The sequence below is a fragment of the Phoenix dactylifera genome, chromosome 8 (assembly GCF_009389715.1).
Source record: "Phoenix dactylifera cultivar Barhee BC4 chromosome 8, palm_55x_up_171113_PBpolish2nd_filt_p, whole genome shotgun sequence".
NCBI classification, from domain to species: Eukaryota; Viridiplantae; Streptophyta; class Magnoliopsida; order Arecales; family Arecaceae; genus Phoenix; species Phoenix dactylifera.
Window position 1 is genome coordinate 14081792 of NC_052399.1, and position 26677 is coordinate 14108468.

The 26677-nt window shown below is 36.4% G+C and overlaps 1 protein-coding gene across 2 annotated transcripts; it reads right to left on the minus strand.

Moving 5' to 3' along the window:
* Positions 1-15: 15 nt before the first annotated feature.
* LOC103695545 (protein CASP-like) lies at positions 16-26317 on the minus strand. 2 transcript variants are annotated; one of them, XM_039128980.1, is made up of 20 exons: positions 26149-26317; positions 25993-26118; positions 21249-21359; positions 20849-21027; positions 20420-20569; positions 18547-18635; positions 18267-18376; positions 18039-18133; positions 16278-16330; positions 15934-16099; positions 13912-14004; positions 12354-12482; positions 11644-11763; positions 11286-11366; positions 8129-8233; positions 7897-8040; positions 7701-7802; positions 2480-2559; positions 425-517; positions 16-329 (listed from the first exon to the last, which is right to left on the minus strand). In XM_039128980.1, exons 2-20 carry the CDS (start codon positions 26072-26074, stop codon positions 257-259), a joined length of 2055 nt encoding a protein of 684 aa, XP_038984908.1. In that variant the 5' UTR covers positions 26075-26118; positions 26149-26317; the 3' UTR covers positions 16-256. The 2 variants fall into 2 exon arrangements, with proteins under 2 accessions (XP_038984908.1, XP_008775135.1); XM_008776913.2 differs by having other exon boundaries at positions 25993-26317.
* Positions 26318-26677: the final 360 nt, after the last annotated feature.

Here is a 26677-nt window from a genome sequence, read left to right on the forward strand (position 1 = left end):
GGAAACGGTGTTTGAACTGCTGCACATTCATTGCAGGTGAAACCAGCGAAGGAATCGAACTTCCATTTCATGTGCATATACCAGACATGCCCTTCTCATCTGTATCCGTGACATCTTCACGTTACATGTACATTCCTTGGACATATAATGCTGTTCCGATCTTATATACATTTCTGTCCCTTAAAAATCAAAAAGCCACAAATGGGGCTTCTTATAGAAAAACCTGAACTCGCAAAATACAAGGCACACCATCCAATTAGTTGGAGAATGCATGAGATAGCGTGTGATTCCCAGCATCAAGGATGGCTTCATCATGGCCAGGAGTGGTGCTGCACTCAGGACACAATTCAAAATTACATAAAATTTTAATGTATCAACAAGGCTAAGACAAATTATAAGTAGATCCAAAGTAAGCTCAAATTACCTGAGATAGCTTAATGCTGACATTCTGTAAAGACATGTAAATACAAGGAGATGCAGTCCAATAGAGTAAAAGAATACGAATGTTCGGGCATATCTGTACAGAGATGAGAGACCCAATAGTTATTTTGAAATCAATCTTAATCAGGAATAGACAGGACATCATAACATTCATGGACCGAGAGGCGTGTCACTTGCAATTTTCATGTGCATTCCATTTTATCACAGAAACAGCAAGAAAATGCACAACAGAAGGTACAAATTGTGGTGGTTTCAAAACTTTCAGAAGAGGATCAACCCGTCAGCGTGCTATATTCAAATATATGTGATAACAAGATGACTTCCTTATCCTAAGTCATGTCATGAATAAATCAATTAAACATTGAAAAATCTGAAAGAGAATAGTAAATATTTTGACTCTTACCTTTTTTTTTGATAATGCCTGTCTTCTGAACGTAATTCAAAAGCCAAAAAAATTTCTTTGTTGCAAAATTAGAGTCTATCATCAGACCAGGTGACATATATAATTAGGAATGCAAGTGGGCTTATAGGAACCAGGTCCTGCTATACGCTACTCGATTTTTAACCAAGTCTAGACTTGCCGGATCGTGAGTCTGATCAGACTATTTAACTAAGGAGTCATGTCAAGATCCAAGGCTTCAACTAGTTCCAACATAAATTTGTCTAACCTGATCAGACATGACCACTTCATAAGATCTGAAAAATTAGTTTAAGAAATCATATCCAACATATCAAGCCAAGACCTGAACTATAAGGTGACTGGGTTACATCTGGCTAACAAGTGTTTGATTAAATATAGTTTCTCAATAAATCACATTTAAAGCTACTAAAAATTCATTTTTCTAGTTGTCTATGTCCACATTAAATATAAGAAAGAAATTGATGCATATAAGTACTTGCACCAAGTTGGCACACGAAAGTTGTGCGAAAGTGGATGTGGTGCAAGAGCACTATTAACAAAATTCTTTTGAGGCAATTAGCCCCATATATACAATTAGAATAGGCTATGATCCTCTTGCATATGGTATGAGAAAAATCAAAGGAAGCTGCCCGAGCTCTGAGCAGTACCGTGTACATCAACTGCATGTGCAAAGCATTGTACAATAGCTTTTTTTTCTTAAGTACACATGAATGCTCAAAGGGAGTGAAGTATATCATCCTTGATCCCACAGATGTATCAGAATAGACTAAAATAATTAGTGTGTTAAACAAGTGAACCCTAAAGGCCTTTATTCTCTAGACCACAGGTCTAGGCTTTGGGAGTTGGAACATGAGGGAAGCTTAACAATCTCTACCACCGAGCTAAGACAACAGTGTTGCTATTATATTTTCTTTATTGATTTAGTATATAAATCATAATATTTGACTAAGTGTCCTTTATTGTTAATATGCACCCTTACCATCAATTCAGCCAATATACCTTGTGCAGCGTCTGAATGCTAGCTTGTTAAAAGTAGACAAAATTTGAAAAATCAAATCTAGTTGAATGAAAAATAGATTAACTTTGCACCGAAATCAAGTCAACTGGCCAATGGGCTACTCTACTTGCCTGGTGGGATGGGCAATTACCAAACCATGAAACCCTCAAAAAAAAAATGGATTAAGGTGGGCTTCGGATTTGGAAAAATTTTCTCTTTTTTTTTTTTTTTCTCATCGACGTTCTTGTGGACATATATTAGTGTATAGACATAAATAGACAGTATTTCTAACAACCTCATGCAAATTTAGTTCGCCTACTAAATTACATATTGCGATACTTTTCTGTTTGATCATTTTCCAGAATTTTCTAAGAATATTTCCTAGAAAGAAAATGTCAAAGACAGATTAAATGTTGATAAACAGTGGAAATGTGATGCAGACCATCTTTCCATGTAGGCATCTAGTAGAGGTAACAAACTGAAAGTCTAACTCAACAGCATAGTGAATTAAACAATATAACTCTTGAAAAGTAGGTTAAGATACAAAGCTGAAAGAACTTGAGCAACATGAGCAAACATTAAAATAAATTTACATAGAAAAGAATATGCCAAAAGCATACCTGTTGCCCAGAAGAAAACGACCGCTGCTAAGTGTAATTTTATCTCTTAGACCAAGTTCCTTGTACCTTTGATCCCTTTCCTGAATAAATTATAAATGGTATATTAGAAGATGCATGGAACAAAAATAGTTGAATACAACAATAATGATAGCAATGAACAGAATAATGTTCTACATTCTAGACATATCAATATATATATATATATATAACTATTGTGGCAAAGTAGGCCGAACCAGACCGAACAACCAGGTTCGACCCCTACCAAGCCGACCCAGTGGAGAATTTGGTCAGTTCGCTCATTAAAATCGGTTTTGGCTCCAGACCGTCCAGAACGGATTCCGAATTGACCAGAACCTGCCGGAAAAGGCCCGAACCGGCCGGTTCCGTTCGAATTCGTTACGAACTGTCTAATTCCATTCGAACTCGGTGCAAACCATCCAGTTCGCATCGAGTCGACCTGGTTCGGAATCAGGTCCCCTTCCCCTTTGCTTCTTTTGTTAAAAGGAAAGCCTTCCCAACACCTTTGCTTCGTTTAGCCTTTAAGGCACCTAAACGGCTCCCCCTTCCCCTCCAATTTGCGAAATCACATCAATTCAGTAGAACTGAAGAAAGATCCAAGCCTAAATAAGATGTGCTTCCTCTTTTCTATCTCATTTTTTAATATTTTTTGGGAGAATTGAAAAAATAGCTCGAAATTTGCAAAACAAGAGAAGATCATGCTAAATTTTCAATTTGGGCTTGATTTTATTATATGTTGTAGATCTCTGGATGTTCTACACGATGATATAAAAAATTTTAATTTTCGGATTATACATAATTTTTAAAAATTTAAAATATATTTTTGAATTAAAAATAAAAAAAATATAATAAAATAAAATTTAAAAAAACTGTAAAATTAGAAGCGTATTTAGAGACATGCAAGCTACTCTCCAACAAAACTTTTGGTCTATTATTTCAAGTTTTGATGCGAACATACGCACAGTGGCCTAGGCATAAATTTTGAAAAGATTGAGAAATAAGTAGCCTTTGACGTATGCCCACAAGCCTAAAAAAATATATGTAGCATCTATTGTTGGGATCTACATGGATCTAAACTGAGATAAAATTTTCAAATATTTATATTTAAAAAATTATTAAAAATATATAATTTATACCAAAAATATAAAATATTAGTAGTACATATTACATAATTCAAAAGTATTTTTTTAAGTAGAAAACATATTTTTCTGAATTTATGACATTTAAACATAATTATTAAAAATATATAAAAAATAAAAAATAAAAAATAAAAAATAGTATTATGTATTAGATAAATCATATATATTTTTTAAGGTAAACAAAATTATTTTCATTATAACGAAATTTTGCTAGTTTAAATAATTGATAAACTGAAGTACTTGATAAACCTGCAGGAATGGAACCATTAAAAGAAAAAGGAGCCAGAGCATGATATTAGTTGGAATCATAGACATGCTCTCGAGTCAACATTATTGGAAGTGCAACTGGTACAACATAGAGTTTAATGAAGGGATAACCAGGTTGAAGCAGCACTTAGCTTGTGGTTACCCTGCCATATCTATGTACCAGAATTGCCTAAAAGAGGTTCGACAACTGATGAAGAAGCACTTTGCTGCTTTTAAAGCAGCGAAGGAGAGAATTTCGAGAACAAAGCAGAGGTGGACCGCCGAACAGCAGAGCTGCCTTCCTATTACTCTAGAGAGTCAGAGGACGTGTCCGCTCTAGATGATAAGGCACAGATCCAGGCTGTCATACAAGCGAGCCTGAATGATCCGTGGCAGCAGAATGAGGTGGCCAGCCATAGGGCTCGATTGGGCCCTCATACTACGCATCGAGCTCCAATTCTGCGAGCAGCAGAGCAGATCTAGAGACCAGGAAGACCTCAATCAGGGAGGCCATCAGCAGAGGTGGTGGTCATATTGCATTTATGCCTAGGAGCTTTTGGTAGCAAAAAGAAGTCATCCAGAAATATTCTACCAGAAGCAATTATCCATCATTTAGATTCACATGCCATCCTCAGCAAGAATTCGAAGCAGCAGAGGATTGACACAATACTGAAGGATAAAAAAAGAATGTGGTGAGCTATTAGATCCCGGTTCCACTTCATCTACATCCCAACGAATGTGGCAAACAATACGTATTATTGGTCTGCCATTTCCTTCATACAGGCAGCCGATTCTAGTGTACATTCTCTAAGACTGAAGGACATCAACAGTGCACTTCTTGATAATAATGAGGAGCTAGAGAAGTGGATTGCCTCATACAAGAGCAAGTGGCCCATATATGGACTGACGATGATGTGTGATGGTTATCTTACCAAGCGGAACATTATCGATTTCTTGACATATTATGAGACGAAGATTTTAAGTCAGTTGATGCTTCCGATCAGGTGCACGACACCACGTATTTCCTCAAATTGATGGAGGAGGTGATTGATCAGTATGAGAGGAGAATGTCGTGCAGGTTATCACGGATAATGGGCCACAATATAAGACTGCCTGGGAGATTTTGATGGAGTGGTGGTCATTTTTTGGATCCCATGTGCTGCACATTGTATCGACTTTATATTGATAGACATTGCGAAGATTTATAAGATGTAATAGACAGTGGAGACAACCCAAACAATTACCAGATACATTTATAATCATACATGAGTCCTTTTCCTGATGAGGTATGCAAGAAAAGAGATCTTGAGACTAAGAGTCAAACGGCTTGTTATCAACTACGTTGTACTTGCTAGCCTTCTTAAGAGGAAAACAACCCTACGTTAGATGTTTGTCAGTCACAAGTGGCAGAAAAACAGATATGCAAAGGCCGACACTAAAGGGAGCATTGTCGAAAACTTGGTGACGAGGTAGACATTCTGGCAGTGAGCCACTATAATACTAAAAGCTCCACTGTTAGAAGGAAGTACATTCAGGAGAAAATGGAGCTTTAGTAGATAGATCCGATACATAGTGTTTTCACTGATAATGAGAATGATTCTATAATTGGATGGCTTGTGGGCCAGCAACAGGAGTCAGAGCTTCATGAGCGAGGATCGCTCCACGATCGGCCAATTTCTTAGCTAGCAAGGCTAGGATCGATGTAGGGCAATGGGCAGAAAGCAATATTCCACGCATTTTCTAGCTGCTGAGCCGCAGCCACAGGAGAGTCGGTCACCACATGATTTTTTGTTCGAGACATCTTCTCAGAGATATGATTAAAAGATGCTTAGACGAGGTTACTATGCTACCTGGTCGACTCGGTCAGAAAGACGACATACATCCTCCCAACATAGCCAAGCAGAGAGGAGCACGAAGGATAAACAGGCAGAGGGGCACGAAGGGTAAGCAGACAGAGGAGGGGCATGAAGTGTAAGTAGGCAGCGAGTGGCATGAAGGATAAGACGACAACTGCCCAGCACACCAAAAAAAAATAAAAGGCACCTGCAGCCCCAATGGAGAATGTGGAGACAGTTCACTCAGATTTAGAGACCAAGAGTAGTAGCTCTGGTGGTCATGAATTTGTTGGCTAGAGAGCGGACATGAGACTACCGTTTATGAGACAATCATAGAGTAATCTTTGATTCATTGGTAAATCTCAGTTTATGCATGCTGCACATAATAGGAACCACCGCACGATCTGATGGAGCCCGCGAGGATCCAATTGCATATAAGAGACGGACTCCTCGAGGTCATTCAAGAGGATACAATGCAGCTGCAGAGGAAGACGCATGTGGAGTAAGATCCATAGATGTATCAGATTCCGAATTGTATACTGAATCTTATTACTCATAGCCACAGGAAGCCTATGACCCATACAGATACGAATATAGATATGGTGTGTCTAAGGCATCTTCCGGTGGCTACTACTTTACGCAGCTTGAAGCATCTTACGAGTCGAATTTTGCTGTCGGCTAATTCGGATGAGCCCTTCCACAGTCGTTTTATCGGTCTAGGACACTTCTTAGAGCCAGAGCTTTAGTGAAAGATCCGAGAGTGCTTATAACCTAAAGCACGTTCCTTCTAGGATGAACATATAAGACTACAACGCCACTTGGTTAAAGGGGTGGGCTGATGTGCCTCCTGACTATGTTAATGAATCAGATATCTACGAGCTGCATCGCCACTCGACGAGATTTTAGATATCGGTATGTATGTTCTACTTTAAATATATATAATTGATTATATTATTTTATATTTTTTACCTCACTACTTGATTTGAGGATATTTCATGTTGCTTCTTGTAACATGCAACATTTCACTAATCATTTTATTTTTTATATCATTTTAAAACAACAAGATGCATCATTTAGGTTAAACCAGGATCATATAAACCTCAAAAAACATCAAAAAAAAACAAATTAGACTTAAAATCATTGAAAAAATAAAAAAAGGGATTACCAATTAATTGAACTTGAAAAACTCAAAAAAAAATAGACGTGCAGGTACAGAACCGGCACACCCAAGCATACCGTGTTGGTACGGTTTCGAACTGTTACCGTACCAACCCGTTCGCCGACCGGTACGGATCTTGGTAGCAAAAAAAAGTATAAGCAAAATAGTAAACAAAATAGAAAACATGATGTGCATGCTTCAAAATAGTAAATCGATACACTAGATAATCTCTTACAAGTCAAAACCAATGTGGGTCACTATTTTTCACATTGCTAGATAAGCTTTGAATAAGGAACATGTCTTCAAGATCTAATAATGTCCATTATAAACCAAGCACATGATCTGCACATAAATATTAAGACAATCTTAATTTTCAAGTTTAGTTTCAAGAGAAATATATAAGGATACCTCAGGATTGAACTGATTTGTAACAATTAAAACTAAATTGACATCTAATGATGATAATGGACGAATGATGCTAATGAATCATATCATAAGTTATCCTTCTGTGCCTATGGAAGAAAAAAAAGGCAAGATTCTAAGAATCCCCTAAAGAGGGCATGGGAGCAAAAAGCATTCGGATAAATGTGCCAACAAAGAGTTTGAAATTCCTTTTGACAAATTTCTAATGGTTAGCAATTTTGAATAAGTTGACACTAGCTCGAATCATAGTCTAAAAAAGGTTTGGAAAAGCTTGCAATAATATCACAGGTAGCCCTTGATAGGAATGATGGACCTGATAACAACAGAAGCTTGCCGTTCTATCGAGTATCTATCTTTTTCTTCAAAGACGTGAACTTAAAGCTAAAAAGCAGCAGTTCTACCTTCTTTGAGAATGCAGCAAAAGGATTTATGTCATCCTCGTATATCTTCTTGTATTTGGATTCAACATCAGAACTGGAGCCACTTTCAATATCTTCCGCATACTGAAAGGATCATAGAACAAAAAGGAACAAACATATTAGCACAAAAAATATCACAATGCAAAAAACTTATAGATCATAAAATTGTGCAAGCAACCTTCTTTGGTCCTCTAGAGACAAGCTTCTCAAGACTGTAATCTTGGACATAACGGATCTTCCCATAGAGTTTCACATTATCAGCTTTAGTATTCTCAAGTTCTACAGCTAGCATCCCCATCTTCTCCTTCAATTGCCTCATTTCCTATAATATATGGCATTAAAAACACAATGAAAACAGACTGCAGAGAATTAAATGCATAGCTGCATTTGGTATAGTATCAGAATCATACCTCCTCTGTTTCTCGTAAGCGTGTTCGAAAACGATCACGCTGATTGCAAATTACTTTTAGCATTGAACTTTGATCCTGATCTGAATTATATCTCTGATCCGTACCCTATTGTGTAATAAACAGAGAAAAAATGAAATGACAAAATGGAAGGCTGAAAATGAAACATCAGTAATTTCCTTATTCTAATTGACTGCTCATAAAATAGATACAATATGTAGCATAGAGGCACTGCACAATACGCATATGCATTTTTTTTTTGCCAAAGAAATGAGAATATGGATTTGATGGGAATGAATTCATGTGACAATGTCCAATATCACAATTATGCTACTAGAAAATGAGTACTAAAATTATATATCACAGTGCAAATTATTCCTATCAGCTGTAGTTTTTCAGGCCTAGAATTAGCATGCATTCAAGATCTGCCAGGAGATGTTCTTCCCATCATTGATGTTCTTCCGACCATGTAGCACTGATTATCATGTGAGGTGTAACTTGCAACTTTATTAGTTAAGTACAGATTAACCATACATACCATTACTTTAAAAAAAATCATTTTATAAGAGTACTTTCAGTTTCTCATTTTTCAACTTTGACACAGTTTAATTTTCTCGTTTCTTCCTTGAGTAAATTTGTGATTTGAAGTTCTTAAATAGCAAAGCTGTTAACCAGTAACTTTCTGGACTATTTCATTTAGTATAGGAGGCTTGGGCTTTTGCCTGAGGCACAACCAGCCAGCTGGCCACCAATAGGTATAGATAGGAAACAACAGACAGTGTCTTTATCCTCAAACTGTCAACTTCAAGTTAGCTCAGCAAACATGGACATCATTTCCTGCCTCTACATGTAGTTAAGTCAGCTTTGCATAAGTACAATCCTGTGCAACAGACAGTTCACTAAGCATGATGCGTCATCCAAGTTTCACATGCCAATCTTCAGAAAAAACTAGAAGTTCCACAAATGGAGCTAGTATATACTGCAAAATGTGATTAATGCATCAGCGCATCATTTATCAGCAGCAGCTTTATAATCAAGCCCCACATAATATAATCCATAGATGCCCAACTTGTTGATTAATGTACTAGCATATCATATACAGCAATAGCTGTATTGACAGCCTATTGCACCTTCACCCATCTCTAAGGCTAGTAGCTTTTTAAAAAGCCTTTGCCCTGGCTAGAGAATGATATAACACGGAGTTGGTGACTACAGGACCTAGCTTCATTTTGAAGCAATCAACAGGCTCCTAACACTTTTGGCCTCAAGAATGTTAATGGCTATTTCTCTCCTATCATTTGATTTTGGGAACCCTATCTTATTGTTGCCTGGACATTAAGTACAGTCTTAAGAAGCCTGCCAAGATTATCACATGAAAAATAACATTTGTATCTGCTTATGCGGGCATGTAGCTATTGCCACGTACATAATTTTTTTACACACTAAAAGAGATAATGAACACATCTATCTAAAATCATTTTACAGTGTAATATATTGTTTTATTATTTGAAGAAAATTCAACGTGTAATAGTCAAAGTTTTTGTTGGATACAGAATCTGTGGTAGACGCATCTGGGTCAAAAAGATAACTACTCTTAATATCTTCAAAATCCAATATGGTAGTATCATAATGCTTCCACATATCCAGAAAACTAGTAAATTTCATGCCTAATTTTGGGAATATGCTTCTTGGAATTGAAATAGAAGAACAAATGGCAAAAGATTAGAACTGACTGCCCATCCATATAGCTTTCGCCCATAAGCAAGTCATGGCTTTAAGTAAAAAACTGCGATGAGTTCCAGATCAGTTTCAGCCAAAGCTGAGCTTTGATTTATGAACAAAAATCATCATCAGAAAATATAAAATACAAACTTCTGTCTGCGTAATAGTGAAACACAGGGCACATTAGATCTACATTTTAGGTCTGACCATAGCTCGATTTCAGTACTGTGTCTTCCTACTAGCTGGCATCAATAGAAAAACATAAAGTTTGGAATTTGAAACACCATCAACAGGACACAGTCTTTAGGTCCTCTTTTCATTCTGGATAGATACTACAACTATGAGGTGGTCTTTTGCATAAAAGTTCCAATTCTTCTCTTCAGAAAAGAAAAACAGCACAAGAAAGTCTTCAATCAAGAAGAAGCAAGTTACCAACTTGATGGAAACAAGACAAAACAGGATCAATTAACCAAGGGTTTAAATAGGGATAGTGGGCATCCTACCATCCTATATTTTGGAACAGGGCACCATCCCAAGTGTCAGGATGGGACGAGTTGGGAGGGGACATCCACCATCCTGAGTGCTGGGATGCAAGTGTCCATTCCATAGAAAAATCGGAACAGCCCCGTACTGACATAGAAGAAAATATGGAATCCATAATAAAGAAATAGAAGAAGGAAAATGCAGCCATATGGTTTAATTCCTCACAATGTGGCACATATTTAATTTGAATCGTCAAAGAATCAAATGAAGATACGACAAACATGAGCTGGTCCTTATTAAATTACATAAAAAGTACATTATTTACCTATATCAATCTTACAATTTAATTTTCCTCCTGAATGTCCAACGGCCTATTTACAACTTTTGTTGAATAAGTATAATTTCTTTCAATGAAGCAAGCAGATCATGAGAGAGAGTACATACCCAGAAAGAACACCATAGGGAGGAATTGGCACCAAATTAAGGAGGAACAAGAATATGCCAAATTAGGATCACCATTATGCTCAAAGGACATGAAGAAAATATAGGATTGTGGAACAAGTGGTCTACCACCTTTAGTTATTTTCCTTAAGAAGCACATATAGCAGAGTTTGGAACCTCAACCATTTGCATGATCAAAAACTAAATGGTTCTTTTCTATCTGAGCAAACAACAGCAAATGGCTTGCTAATGCCAACGTTGATAACTTGATACCTTATTTATGTCATATAAATGCCTTATGATGACACACAACAATATTCAGATACATAATCCATATATTTGACTGCACCATTCAAATTCCATTGGCTTGAGGAAAATACATACTTAAAAGAATATAGTAAACGAAAAAAAACTTGAATGCAGAAAAATGGAAATTTGAAGCATATCAGAGCCAGAAACTGCTCGAAAAACCATACTATGAACAATTTAAATTGAAGAAGCTAATGACTGGTACCTCAGAAACTTCTCTTGTACCAATCTCCTGAAAATCCCAATCTTTCAAAAGCAAGCCCTTCCGGTCAGATGAGCTGTAACCCTGTATCAGAAAAGGAGTCAAGGTAGCATTCAAGGAAATTAATTAATAATGAAATAGAATCTTTCAATTACTTGTTAGATACGTAATGTTAGTTGAATCCACACATATGAATTGTAGTTGTATCAAAGAAAATTATGTCTAAATTTTGTCAAAAAGTTAAGACAACAACATTACGAAGAAACTTCATAAGAGATGTTAACATGAGGTATGCATTGCAAAGGAAAAAACGTATAAGCAACTTTATATGTGATTGTAGCTGGAAATAGACAGAGAAAACCTTTAGTATGTCATCTTCGAGTTTTGTAATTAACTTCTGTTGTTCATCCACCTTGGCAGTTAGTTCTGCAACCTTGGCTTCAGCTGCTTCCAGCAAACTTGTTTTTGCCGAAATTTTAACCTAGACAATAACATAAAAAAAAATGTTACAATGGAGCCAGCCATTAGAAACTGCTAATGGTGAATAGCAGCAACATTAAACCAACAACTGAAAGAATTGCTTTTACATATATGAAGTATTGGAATATATAAGTATTTATATGCAACTGTTATAATGGTGCTGGCCTTTAGAAACTTCTGATAGTGAATAGCAAGAACCAAGGTCCGTTGTACCGACCATACCGACGTACCGGTAGGCACCGGTACCGGTACTATACCGAACCGGTACTGTACCGTTTTGGCTGGTTCGGGCCAAAAGCCAAAAAAAAATTGAGATTGGTACAAGCCGGTCGGTATGGGCCGGTACCGACCGATACGGATTGCGAATAGTCGGAACCGAAAAATATAGTTGTACAGTACCGATTCCGTCCGGTACCGGTATGTACCGACCCGTACCGATCGGTACGGCAGACCGAACCTTCAACCATTGATTGAAAGGATTGCTATTACATATATAAAGTAATGAGTATTAAGGTCAGGCATCTCCATGTGCATTAAAAAAATGAGGGAAAAAAAAGATGATGATATTCATGTATAAAAGCTAATCCAGACCTTCAATTGTGTCAATTCATGCTCCATTTTTCGGTTCTTGTCAAGTAACAGGGACTCCAACTTGCTCATTTCTTCCCCATTGGTAGCCAGTTCCCAGTCTTCAGCCTCAATTGAGTTGTAACCAACTGCCTGAAGAAAGGCGAACTCTAAGCATAAAAACCAGAATGAATTGGAAAGGAAATATCTTTGAATTGAATAAGAATGAAAAATATTCCCATCTAGAGAAGTACAAAGAGCATCCAGAATAGGCTGATTTTAACATGAAACAGTTCCAATTCAAATTATAAATATTAGAAAATCATGAAAAAATATTTGCAGAAAACAAAGAAAAACATATAAACCAGATATAAACAGGATATCTCATAACTTTCACAATATGAAGCATAAAATTGGAAGAAACCCCTTTTTGTATGACAAAGACTTAAACTGGAAAAAAATAAAAAAGAACAAATATTAAAATCCAGATATATATTGGGATACCTACGTAACCCAAAATTTTATTACAATGACTCAAATTTCCTTTCAACTTATAACTAAAATATTATTTAAATGAAACCAACTCCAAAGATCTTAGACTCCAACAAACTCCTATGGTGACTTTTAACTTGCCACAGAATCCAGATATGATCGAGAGGAATCAATATTTAAACCATATCTAAAGATTTCTCTTTTGAATAGGAGTCTCATTCAAATGTAAATCAGGAAACCTTAGATTCAAAAGATCCGGGCCTTTTCTTCTCACTTTCTTCTCCTCCTCCTCCTCCTCCTTATTCTAACATACCTTGAAGCTTCTCTTCTTTCTTTTTTTACTCTTTCTTCAGAAATAATATAGAATCAGCTGCATCTGATAAGCATCACACAATTTCTTGAAGCATAAACAGGTAATTTGTCATTGATAGCGCACCACATTAATAGATCTTTCTAACATGAACCCCATGTTCAAACTTCTAAACACTTCTTAAAAAGTGTATGATTATCTACATAATGATAATTAGCCTTCACACTTTTAATACTTTTCCATTTCGCTTAAAGAACACCACAACTATGTTTTTATTATTAAGTTGTCTCAATGTCATGAATTATGTTCAGGAGAAAGAGGATTCAGAGTTTTCAGAATTGTGATAACATTTCTAATAAATAAAATGAACATATAACATGGAACATATCCAAAGAACTTCCTGAAAAACAGAATATAACAATATCAAAACCAGTTGGATAACGGTAAATGCATGAATTTCAACAACAGCTTGGATACAGCTAATATAATGCATAGGAAGCTCTATTTTTTACTCTTCTGTAGGCAGCATATTGCAAACTCACATAATTATACCTACTCCATGCATTTCTCTAACACAAGGCACAATTTAATTAGCATTTATGTAGCCCGGTATATCATTCATGGCTTGCTACTGAATTATTGATGGTCTGTCAGAATGCAGTAGCAACAATTAAGTACAAACTAAACTTTTAACAAATTCTAACATATCTACAACTTCCAGAAAGGACCAAGAATAAGAGGCAACAAAAATTTAATAATGTATTAACCTAGTAGAAGCACCTGCAAAATTTGGACTTTTTTACGCAGATCATCAACTAGTTTTGCAGTGGGTCTTTCTTGAAGCTCTTTTCTCACCTCCATAAGAGCAGTCTCCTGTCAACAAATAAACTAAGAATATAAAAAAAAACTGAAGGGAACTGCAAGTTTGCAAAAACTGCTTGCTGAAGATTCTGACTTTTCGGCGACTGAATATGCACACACAAAACAGCAGAGATTGGGCGAAAGTCCAGGTTCCGATTGCATGGGAATGCTTTCATTATCATCATACACTATAATTAAACTAATATACATACATACCTATTATATAATATATATAATATATATATTATACGCATATGTGTTTATGTACAGTGAAGAACTCTCCATGCTCGCACATGCACAGACCAGCGATATGAAAACTGGCGAGAGAGGGGGGTAGTGTGAAGAGGAGGGATCAACTAGAATGTGCCAACAAGATTTCAGCCTGAAACCCTTTGATGCAAGACAAATCACATATACAAACATGTGCTTGTGTTTTATTGTGTGTATATCAAGGTTTTAAATCCCACGGGATAGGGCTTTCCCGGTTTTCCGATGGAACACGATGCACCGCCACCCCGCCCATCTCGACACTTGGGATAGGAGATGTCCCAAGACATGCTGATCAAGACACTAGGACAATGGTGGGATGGTCCTATCTCGACACTCAAACTGGTATCCCATCCCGGTGTCCCGCAGGACATTCTGCGGGGACCTAAGTCCTTGGTGTATATGCATATATAGGGTGAAAACATGCTCTAGATACAATTCTATGTAGGATAAAAATGACCCTGAATTAGAATCTAGAACATTTATCAAGATCTAATAATTAAACAGCTAAAAATGAGGTGATATATGTTTTGGAGATTTCTTTATCTATGTTTCACATGGACAGAGAATTTGTGGAACCAAAAGTTCTGGATGACAAAACAAAGTAATTCAACAACCAACACCATAAATGAAGATGGAAGCATCTTAAACACATCATAACCTAAACTTAGCAGATTTAGATGCTTTTAAACTGTCGAAGTAATTGCATCTTCAAATTAAAAATGATCCTTCTGTAGCCATTTGATAGATCCAAAACATAGTTTTGCATCAATCATATGTGGATGGCATATTGTAAATTCTGCACTGATAAGATTTGGACTCCTCTCACCTCCTGCACGCACAGAGACACAAACATGTCCACGGGTATGTGCATTAGTAGTCATAAGTGCATTTTCAAGTGCCGTTGACATATTGCAGATTCATAATTTATGGACACATGGAGATGATTATTTATACATAAAAGAAAGCTGTCTTATAATGCATTATGAAAACTTCAAGAAAAACGTAATGTTACAATAGAGAGAAGACTGACAAATAGTGATTTTCTATTTTTTTAAAAAAAACCTAATAGCATTACATTTTTTAGTAGTTTATTAAAATAACTTTGTGATATACTTAAAATGTCTATTTAATAACTTTAACTTTTTTTTGTGAAAATACTAAGGCTATATTTCATTGCCAAATAAGCTAACCCAGAATAAAGGTTCTTTTCTCCAGAATAAGTTGCTCCACCATGCAGGGTGGAGTAGTTTATTCCAGGTTAAGCAAAAAAGGTAAATTTCACTTACTTTTCAAAATACCCATTTTACCCTCAAAATAAGAATGCTACTTTTTTAGCACTTGGCAGGCTAAAGTGGAATAAGTGGAACAAAGAGACGTTTATTCCATTTAACCCTCTTGTAACCCACAACAAAACACAACATAGGTTATCATTTAATTCATAGCAGACAACAGTTGGTCTTCTACTTAGATTTCTATGCAGGTTATGCACAGGTACACAAAAAAATTTATAGTTCTGCCTTTAGTCATGCATCATAATCTCATCAAATACAAGTATGATACAACAGATTCATTCTGCATGAAAGACAATTGACCTACTCAGGAATATCAAACCAAAACAAGAGCTGAAAAACACAGCTATCATAAAACATAGAATGAGTAGTAGTTCAAAACCTTTTCATTGAGTAATGCATTCAACTTCTTGATCTCATTCACGTGCTGCTCCCTCTCACTAGATAATGCAGTTTCCGTATTATGAAGTTCCATGTTTAACTCCGAGATTATCTTCTCCTTTGCATTCAAGGAACTTTCAAGGATATTGTTCGACTCCAAATAATCACTGAAAACGAGCGCTTGATAAGTTCAAAAAAAGCCATCTAAAAAGCAAAAATTCTCAACCTACCAAAATAAAAAAATCTAATAAAATTACTGTTAAAGACTAGAAGAATTCAAAAACATAGGAGAAAAGATGATGCATAAAATCTTAGGCAGACATGGTAAAATCCATATAACCAGACCTCTGATTTTCATCCTCTTCATTTGTCGACTCCAACTGAGAACGCAGAAGACCCTGCATGGGATTATTAATCGGAAATGTTCATAGTCCACAAGCAACTTGAAAGAAAAGGATTTAGCACAATAATGTTAACCATATGCATTATGATGAAAGTACTAAAAGCCATGACTTCAATTAAAAAACACAAAAGTGCATAACACAACCATAAACCTGCTCTTCTCTCCTCATTGTATAGCTTTCTCATTTGCATCTTTTCAAATAAAGTTATGATGAGAAGTTAACTCTTAATATGCCTTATCCTCCTCAAAGATCAATCATACCCTCATGCCTAAAAATCCTAGAAACCTAAGCTTGCAGTGTTTCAGACCTATTTGTTAGCATTAAACATTCTAGTTGAATCTGTTTCCAATACAGGTAACCCTCTTTTGCAACAAATTTATCTTGAAACATCCACTACAGCGAAAGCACTCCAAAACACATTTTACTAAATAAATAAAAAAAAACCCACATGTATGGTATCAATTGAAGTCACATGAAAAGGTGAGTGAACCATCTACTTGGTTGTTCCTGAAGTTGATCATCAGCTCAACAATCCATTTTTGCAATGAATCATATTATTTTGCCACTAGATGACCCTTATCTCGATTGACTAATCCTCAACAGTTGGATCATTCAGAGGGTATTCTCATGAATCAACATTTGAATTGTATATTATTTCTTCTTCCGTCACTTTTTGGTTATATGAAGAATTTAAACTTGTGGACACTGAACCATAGCTTTTTCCAACTTATAGATTGCCAAAGTAAGATCTTCAATTAGTACACCATCAATTGGCAGACCTTCAGTCATAAAATGCATCTAGATCTCCAACTGTAGAATCTTCTGCTAGTCCATCTTCAAAGAGTGGGTCTTGATTCATCAAAACTGTCATCATTGACTTGCCATATGCTCGATATGTAATAGTTGAATTTCTTATTGCCTATGTGTCATCATTTGTCCTGATCATTAATATATTTTAACGGGTCATATCTAGTGGAGGAGAATCAAGTGTTTATGTGGGTTTGTAGTGATTCTAAGGCCCAGGATTTTCCATTTATCAAAGTGGATACATGTCTATATGGGTCCTTGTGGTCCCTAGGTTTTTCTGGATAGCTTGATGCTAAGCTTGCTTGGCTGTGGACCTTGTGGCATGGCTCTCACAAGGATAGCAGCCTCTTTCAGCCTTGGGAAGAATCAGAACCTAGGAAGGATTATAGCTGATACCATACCAACACCAATATTTCCCCTTAATGTTTAATATTTCTTTCTGGTTCTGCTAAAGTCAATATTTTAAGTTAAGATTAATATCTCGGGAAGAGTTATCTGTATCTGGAACAATTAGATTAGGATATCAAAAAAAGGTCTGTAAGTGCAAGATCTAGACTATTGCCAATCATGCCTGCTTAAATATATTCTAGGTTCAGTTAGAACTGGTTGTCTATTAGCTGCATAAGCAAGTCACAAGGCATGTCATATAACATGAGTAAATTAATGGTAAGGCCTCCTAAAATCTATAAGTAAAATGAAGAAGACCACGAACTTCATACACAGTTTAATGTCACATGTTTCAAGTAATGTGGCCATTATAAAGAGCAATGACAAACATGATAATACATGAAGATACAGAAGAAGCCAAATTGCAAGATAGGGGAAACCAAAACCACATATTACAAATCAGAAACTAATATTACCTTCCTGAATTTAAGCATAAATAAAGATGTACCTTTTCCCTTTCAAGACTAAGCAACCGTGTCTGAGCTCGCTCAACCTCATCCATTAGAAGATTGACCTCAGATTCCTTTGCTGCTCTTTCTTCCTCTAAAATCATTGAAAAAAATGTGACAAATAACGCCTTTTAGTTCTTATGAACATTACAAGGCCACTAGTGTCTCATAGTGGTACAATAGAAAGAAAGATCCCATTGTCATTTTGTTCAGAGTGAGCACTGTACCTGATTGAGTACGAAGTTCAAGCAACTGTCTTTGAGCAAACTCATGTAGTTTCTGCATATTCGACACACTTTCCTTGGCTTGCCGTAGTTGATCCTGCAATAGAAGTTCCCTAACACCATGCCAGCATGGCAAAAGTTACTTGTTTCAGTTTCCATCACATCAAAGTAAATTGGTAATTTAGTGTTCATGTGGCAAAGTTGATGAAGCTCTTCGAAGTCTCAGACAACTAGAACAAAACGAGAGCACCTGACTATCAAAGTTATAAATGAACAGGATTACCTCTCTTTCAAGACTTCAAGAGTTTTCTGGTTTTCTTCTGCCAGGCTACGTTGCTTCATTTCCACAATCTCTCTCACCTTTTCCTCCATCTAAAAAAACTCATTAGAAAAATCAGTATGCATCAAATAAATATAGATTGTTAGTTTACATTCAAGTTATGGTAAAACTGGATGAAATTTCCACTACATGACACACGCTTTAGTCTAAATAGCCAATTTGATGGTTAAGATTCATGACAGAGAAACAAAGAAATGTGAATTCAGTAGAGAAATGGTTTAAAATGTCTACATACTTTAAGCCTATGATATTGGTATTCATTATTTGATGTTTCACTAATCAGTACCAATTTTACTATATCTGTATTATCCCTCTGTAGTTTCTCATTTTGATGTTTAAGAGATTTACTGCTTAATTATAATCACTGCCATAAGAGCATGTGTTAATTTCATAGAACTATTGACCTTTTTTGATGTTATAGATGGGGTTCAGGCATGATTTCACTTCCAATATTTTCTCACCATCTAGCTGAATCTAGATGAAAATCAGAAGAAGAACAGGGAAAAACAAATATTACTGATGTGAAACTTCAAATTATGACTTCAGTATGCCGGCAAATGTCATGCAAGTGACTATTCAATAGAAAATATATGACGGATGGCTGTGATTGCATCAACTTGTTAACTTTGATAAATGTCATATTTTCTTATTCATCTGATTGATATACACTCCCATTTCTTTCTTAAACATAATCGAGAGAAAGAATGAAGAGAGAGTAAATATACTTAAATAAGGAATACTTTTAACAGATTTCCTTCACCCGATGTCCAATGGGCATTGCTGTAGACACAATCACACAAGCATCAGCATTATATATATTGGATAACTTCCCCACTGCATAACATTATTCTATATTGAAAGAAATGCTCAGATTAGAGAATGAACATAGAGAGGGAAAATTATTAGAAGAAACATTTTTCAAAGATGAATTGAAGAGCTATTTGAAATTCGATAATAGATCTGAATCTGAGCCAAAGCCAGTCAGAAAAAACAATTTTCAACTTTGAAAGATTATGAACAAACTTGGATTCGGATCTTCATATATCTAATCCAAATCCAGAAACATTAAATCCCTAAATTATATAGGAGCTCCCTTGAGATTTATCTAAATTCCACCTTCCTGATGTCTTAATTCTGCTTGGCATCCTAATCACTTGTATTTGTGAATAGCAATATACCGAACTATCACAATCTCTCCAATGATTTTGTTGTTTTTGTTGTTGTTGCTGCTGCCACTGTTTTCCCCCTTAATTGTAAGAAACCAACATAGGATAAATCTCAGTGTCGTGAGGCAAAAAACTTTCATGAACAGGTTTCTCAAACACGGGTGAAAGATTTTTCAGTGCTTCACTCAACCAGCAAAGAGGCTGTTGTGGGTGTGCTTTCATCCATATCATGACCTCAAGAGTTCAGTAAAGGAAGTTTATTGCAAATCTGGTGGCAGTATATATGTATGCATGTATATATGATGTATGTATGTATGTATGTATTAGGAAACAGGACTAATATCTAATAATGAATTGATAATCTATGAGCATCCAGATAATCCTGAGCAACAGGGAATTTCTCACTTCTACTATGAAGAAGATAAAACAGAGACACAAAGGAAATCGAATCTTCCAGACGATGTGCAGGTAAATGAGCAAGGAAAATCAGATTTAAATCCCACCATCTAGTTCATTAGAAAAGGAAGCAATGTAAAGAACAAGAAAGATATACAACAAACCTTGTGCCTTGACATAAACCACGGATAATTGAATTAGGGGAAAACAAAAGTTAGAACTGTCAATAACATTGTGCTACCAATGATGCTAACCTGTTGCTCTAGCTGGCGGTTTCGCTCTTCTAGTCTTCTAATTGTAGCTTGCTGATTCTTTAGATGAGTAGCTTCAGTCCGGTACTCTTCAAGCTCAAGCTTCATCTTTCGATTCTCAGACTCAAGTTCAGACACTTTTTGGTCTTGCTCCTAGAAAAAAGAACCAATTATAGCACAGGACAGCCATTCAAAATGCAAAACTTCTATAACAACTAGAAACAGCCACTTCAAAATATATAATCCTGGACAGGGGAGAGATGCAATTCAGGAAATATGACATGATAATCCAACCACAAAATTTACATCAGCAGATACCACAAGGGTTAACAACTTCATAAGTATAAAGCAAATAATAGCAGGGAAGAAAATGAAGAGAAACTGCAATAATTCATGAAGGAAAAATACGAAGTTAATTCTGAAGGAACTTACAGCAATTGAAGCAAGATCTGGATAAGGATCAGGAGCTTCATAAAGCTTCTGGTAGATGTTAAGAAATGCATTTTCTCCAAATTTTGCTCTCTTGGTAAGATTATCAACTTCTTCTTGATAACTCTTAAGCAAGGAATTAAACAAATTTAGCTTCTCATCTGCAGATGCTTTCTTGAAATCTGTGCAAAAAGAATGTAATTACATGCATGCCTCAGAAATGACAGAAAATACAAAGTTCCACTGGTAAAATTTTAGAAGCCAGTTTAGCTGAGAACTTGTAGGTATCAGAAAAAAAGTAGTAACAAATAATACCAAGTAGGTGGAAAGTATGTAGCACACCCAGTATCAGAAAAAAGCACTAACAAATAATACCGACTAGGTGGAAAGACATGTAACATACCCCGAGTACTCTCTGCAAGCTTCCTCCTGTTCTTCTGACTAATTTCCTGGTTTTCAGCAATTCTTAGTCCCTGTTCATCCAGGCCACTCCTTTCTTTTTCTAAATCAAAATCTGTTACCACAATAAAAGAACACAGGGTAAAGGTAACTTGGTTATAGAATGACAGCTCCTTCATCACTTGAAAAATTGGAGACTATGAATGCAATAGATAAAGGAAACTTGGTATTCAGGAGAAAGTAATTAAGAAAAAAATGGGGTGCAAGGGGGAAAAATGTCATCTTCACATCATTAACTAGTAGCATTCCTCGAACATGAATAAAACATATGCCGTTCGCACTAGTTTGTGGATATAATGAGCATAGAAAGTAAATGAGAAACGGATAGAATACATATACTTCTCAATATTTAGAGTATTAAATTGGACATAAAACTACTTTGACAGTAGCAATAAAAAAAATTATTATAATGGAATTCGCACGGTCAAACTCAGCAGCAATACTGTTAAAACAACCCTGTGTGAGATGAGATCATTACTCTACAATCTATATAGTTTGCATTGATGCAGATAGTGCTTGTACAATGATATGTTACACCCGACAAGCCCAGGATGCCAAAATGTCATATGTATAGAGGATATGGGTGATGCCGCATGGTTATAGATGGATTTTAAACATATATGCCTTGCAAGAATTGCATGAACATTGACACATTAGGGACCTTGCAGGACAGAAAGAAGGCTAGCTAAGTTGCATGGATCATAATGAAGAAATATAAATGTGGAGCAATCATAGAAGATGACCCTAACACATGCCAATGTTCTAGTGATTATTAAGTAAAGCAGTGAGATTGTTTTAGGAGTTTGATAAACAGCTATTATGTGATGGACAATGGATTTAAGTAGTATAGCCACATCCCACAAGAAGTAGATGAAAACTTATTAAAAGGGGCCTGAATTTGTATGGAACAAACAAAGAGAGAGAATCTAGCTATTAATAAGTAATGATCGCAATAAAATTTAGTTGAAATGGATGAGATGGTCAGACTAAGCGACTCTTTAATGGTGTGCCATACTAGTTCGTACCGGTACATATATACCAGGCATATTGCGCCAAATCAATACCAAACTAGTATGTGGTGCGGGTATTGAGCGTATCAACACTGAACCAAGATGGCTATGGTACGGAATTCAGTACTAAGGATTGTCATATAACAATAAATAGCAGTTATGTCCTTCTTTCAGACAAGGAAAAAGGTACTATAATATTATGCAACATTACCGTGTAGAATAATGCCATGTAGAGCTATATTTACAGGAAGAGAACCATTCTTGTTTATTCTAGCAAAAACAATTGCAAAAAATGATTGTAGACATAGATTTATGAATAATGTTTATAATGCATTCGTGTACAACATATACATATAGGTGGTATTAGAGCTATAACGAGAGACCAATTGGAGGCATTCAATTATGTTTTTTTTTTCGTGGGTGGGGGGTGGGGGATGGAATTCCTCCAACACAAAACTTTCCTCAGTTCAAAGGAAACGGATGCTTGTCTCTTTGTTGATGGCTTCTACCTGACAATTTTCTTTGTTTTTACATGGGTCAGGACAGCTTTTTCGGAAAAGCAGAACCTCTTCTAGACTGGATGTTTCTTCTTGAACTCAATCAATGCAAAATATCTAGATCTTGTATCATCTCCCATCAATTGTTGCAATCACAAGCAATTTATAGATACCCATTGCCACAATTGTCACAACTATAAATTAGGTTTCTTTCCAGCATTTCTTCAATCTTTTATCATGCTTCTCCCTGAAATTGTTTGCACTGAAGAAAGATGTAGAATCTTTGTAAAAGGACTCTCAAACTCAGTGACTTAATTTCATGATGTTCTTCACTCAAGAATTGTGGGAAATGATTGACATAGACTTGACAACCTATTCTAAAGAATCCTATGACAGAAACATTATCTCATTTCTGTAACTTGCTTTCTCTATTGCACCATCTCATTTAGATCTTAGCTTCTTGGGAAAGCAAATGTTTAGCTGACAGATTAGGGTAATAATGAGATAAACAGCTAACAAGCAACATATAAAGGTCCAGTTTAATAAAAACAAGAAAAGCATTAGATGACAGCATGGGGGTGGGCATTGCGCTGCCAAATCAGTGAAATATATCCAGCATTCTTTAATCTATCTATTTGTATATCTGTTTAATCTCCTGTTGTTCCTTTTGCCCTTCAAGACCTATTTTATGGCTGTTGTCTGAACTAGGATTACTTATTCTAAAGTTCAGGCATCCATGGCCCAGGTAATAGAAGTTGCTACATATAATTATTGTTGAGGAAATGAAAAATGATGAATCCAAAACCATTGCATGCTCTCTCTCTCTCTCTCTCTCTAGAAAATAATGAGGGATGAACCAGGTACTTGATAGACTTTATATATACTCACCTCCTGACAAATTTTGTTTTACTTGCTTCTCTGTTTGCTCCTTCCTGCCTCATTCTTTATTTACGGACCATCACCAAGAAGCTATGCCTCCTTAGATGACCACATTACCTACTCGCAATGCAGATTGTGAAAGGCATCATTATTTATAAAGAATATCGTGACTAATCACACACTTGCCCATACGCAGAGCCAAGGGGGACCAATGGGTGTGACTGCACCCCAGAAAGTAAAGAATGTCTTCTAGGTCTCCAACTAATCTCTTTGAAATTCTATGGTATGCTACCTCCTTAAAAAATCAGATGCACCCAAAATTAATATCAATACAAATATTGCTTAAATATTCATCCTGATTGTATAATGCCATATTTCTTGGTTACCAATAGCCAAGTTCCCATTCCAAAACTCACCAAACACCCTTTGCTCTTGTTGGGGCTCCATAGCGAGGCCTCACCTAGAAATATGGCACCCCTTTAAAATAACACAAAGATGGCAGTTTTCTTGGCCTAATCACCTGGTCAACTTTATTTAACATCACCCTCAGATGGGTCAGGAGAATTTCTTTATTTTTTTTTAAACACCATCAAGGAAAGCCTTGAACCTCAGGCTGATTAATTGCTCCCACTTCCCAGAGTTTTCAAACAACAATATTTCTCTTCTATTAGTTGGATCAAAGGCTAACACAGATATACCTTTTTGAAAGAAGGAGAAAGAGATTGTGTTTTTCTTAGATTTTCCTACAGGTGATGGATATGATTAAGTGTTCATGCATTTTCATTCAAAAATAAAAATATAGTATTTGGTAAGGGCCCCAATACTAGTCCATGTAGCATACAGCTTGATACTATTGACACGACATAAATGTCCCACTTGTTGCAGTATTTAGAAATCATGGTGAATCTATATTGACTTTCCCTTTTCCTTCACCAAATCTTTAGTACTACTTGATGTTTCTCTTGGAGACCCATCTATTTAGTGTAAGATCCTATATATTGATGGAGCAAAATTGGGGAGAGAGGAGAAGTGATGTGCTAGGAGAAACAAGTCAGATCCAACCTCTAGTAACATATGAAGATGAACCTTTAAGATCTAGTAAAATTTCTCCTTGAGAGAAACCCATCATATGAGCATATCATGTTTCTTGGTGCCAAATAGGAACAATCCTAGCTCCTCCCCTACACTTGCGCAATGAAATTTTTTTCAAAAAGAACTCTAGGAATAGAAGGATGCCCTCCTGCTTTTGCTGAACAATTAAGAGGAAAAAATTGCTCTACAATGTTTTGTGTTTGTTTATGAATGTTCACACAAGTTATATATATGAGCAAGACGAATGTCCATGTAACGTCCCATATCAGAAAATTTATCAACCCAAACAATTAAACAAAGCTGCCTGGTTCATGGCATAGAAGCAAGAAAGAGACAGCAAACAGACGTAACAGTCTAAATCATAAATATATATAAGCATAATACAATGATAACCACCACTGCATAAATACCCTCATACCGATAAGCACACATGCATGTATGATATTACAGGATTTCTAGATACCCACTTAGGGGTCTGAACCTGAAGAATCCTAAAACCATATGAAAGGGGATGGATGGCTATGTTAATGTGAAATGAAGAGTAAGTTAGAGTTTCTTCTACTTCAAATTGTGTTACAGGACTTCGAAGCTCTTGAGACTAAATTCTCGTGCTGCACTGGCTATACCCATAAGATTAACCTTGGCAGTGGAGATCATTGGATTACAACAAGGCCTCTCAACAGAGTCCATCCTTGCATCTGTTAACATCCAAACTCCAGTGCTGCACTGGCTATAGCCATAACATAAACCTCAGCAGTGGAGATCATTGGAGAGCAGCAAGGCCTCTCAACAAAGCCCGTCCTTGCATCAGTGACATATAATTAAAATGACCAGGTACCAAGAAGGATTTCGATGTTACACTCAAATAAAGGGGTCTAGATAATTTCGGTTGTCTAACACGGGTAACCCTTAATATTTTTTTCCACCTAAAAGCAAGATCCAGACCACATGACCATTAAAAACCACAAGAGACTCCGATACCCCAATTCAAGGGCCGAGAAACTACCTTAGAGAATGGTAACGAATGCTATCTCGAAATCAGATTCATTCGTGTTGGACACGCAAAATCTACAGTTCTAATTGAGATCAACCAACATTACGACTCGCCTTCGATTCCCAGAAGGCCCTCTCGGCAACCACCGCCGTCAAAGATCCAAGAAACCAAAGAAAGAGAAAGAACGAGATCGAAGTGGAGGGAAGGCGAACAGACCTCTCCAAAAGCTACAAACAACGGTGATGGGGGACGGCAAACTCCCTTTGTCTCTCTCGGATCCCGACTGGTTCGCCTCCATGGATGGGGAATAATGGGATCTGCGACCTTCTTTCCCTCTCTCTCCCTCTCTCTCTCTCTCTCTCTCTCTCTCTCTCTCTCTTCGATTAGCTTTAGGTATTCTTGCCGAGATCGTTATATGAAATGGGTATTCTTCAAGAGGGGATTATTTCTATTTTTTTTAATGTAGAGAGAAATTGTTTCACCCCAGATTTTGCGTCCCGGCAAGCAGAGCAGTCGGTGTTATTTGATGCCTGACGTGCTATCGGATTTTTCTTCTGTTTTGGGGGTGGGGGGGGGGGGGCGGGGGCGGGACCTGACTTCCTGCGCTTCGGCCGCACACGGGATGTGGTTCACGTGACCGGTTGCGTTTGGACGCCGATCAGCTAATCAATGGCCACTACTAAGTCTACTATCGAATAAAATTATCAACTGTCTATTTGATATTGAATAGTTAGTGGGATAATTTTTTTCGATAATAAGTGAGATAAAGAGATGAGAAAGTAGTTGACTTTGTTTCGCCCTCCTCACCAAGTCAAATTACTTCTGTTAAACAAAAATTTATTTCCCACCATTGGTATGTTTTTGGTTGGTTCTGTTGATAAATATGTTCTTAATCAGTAGA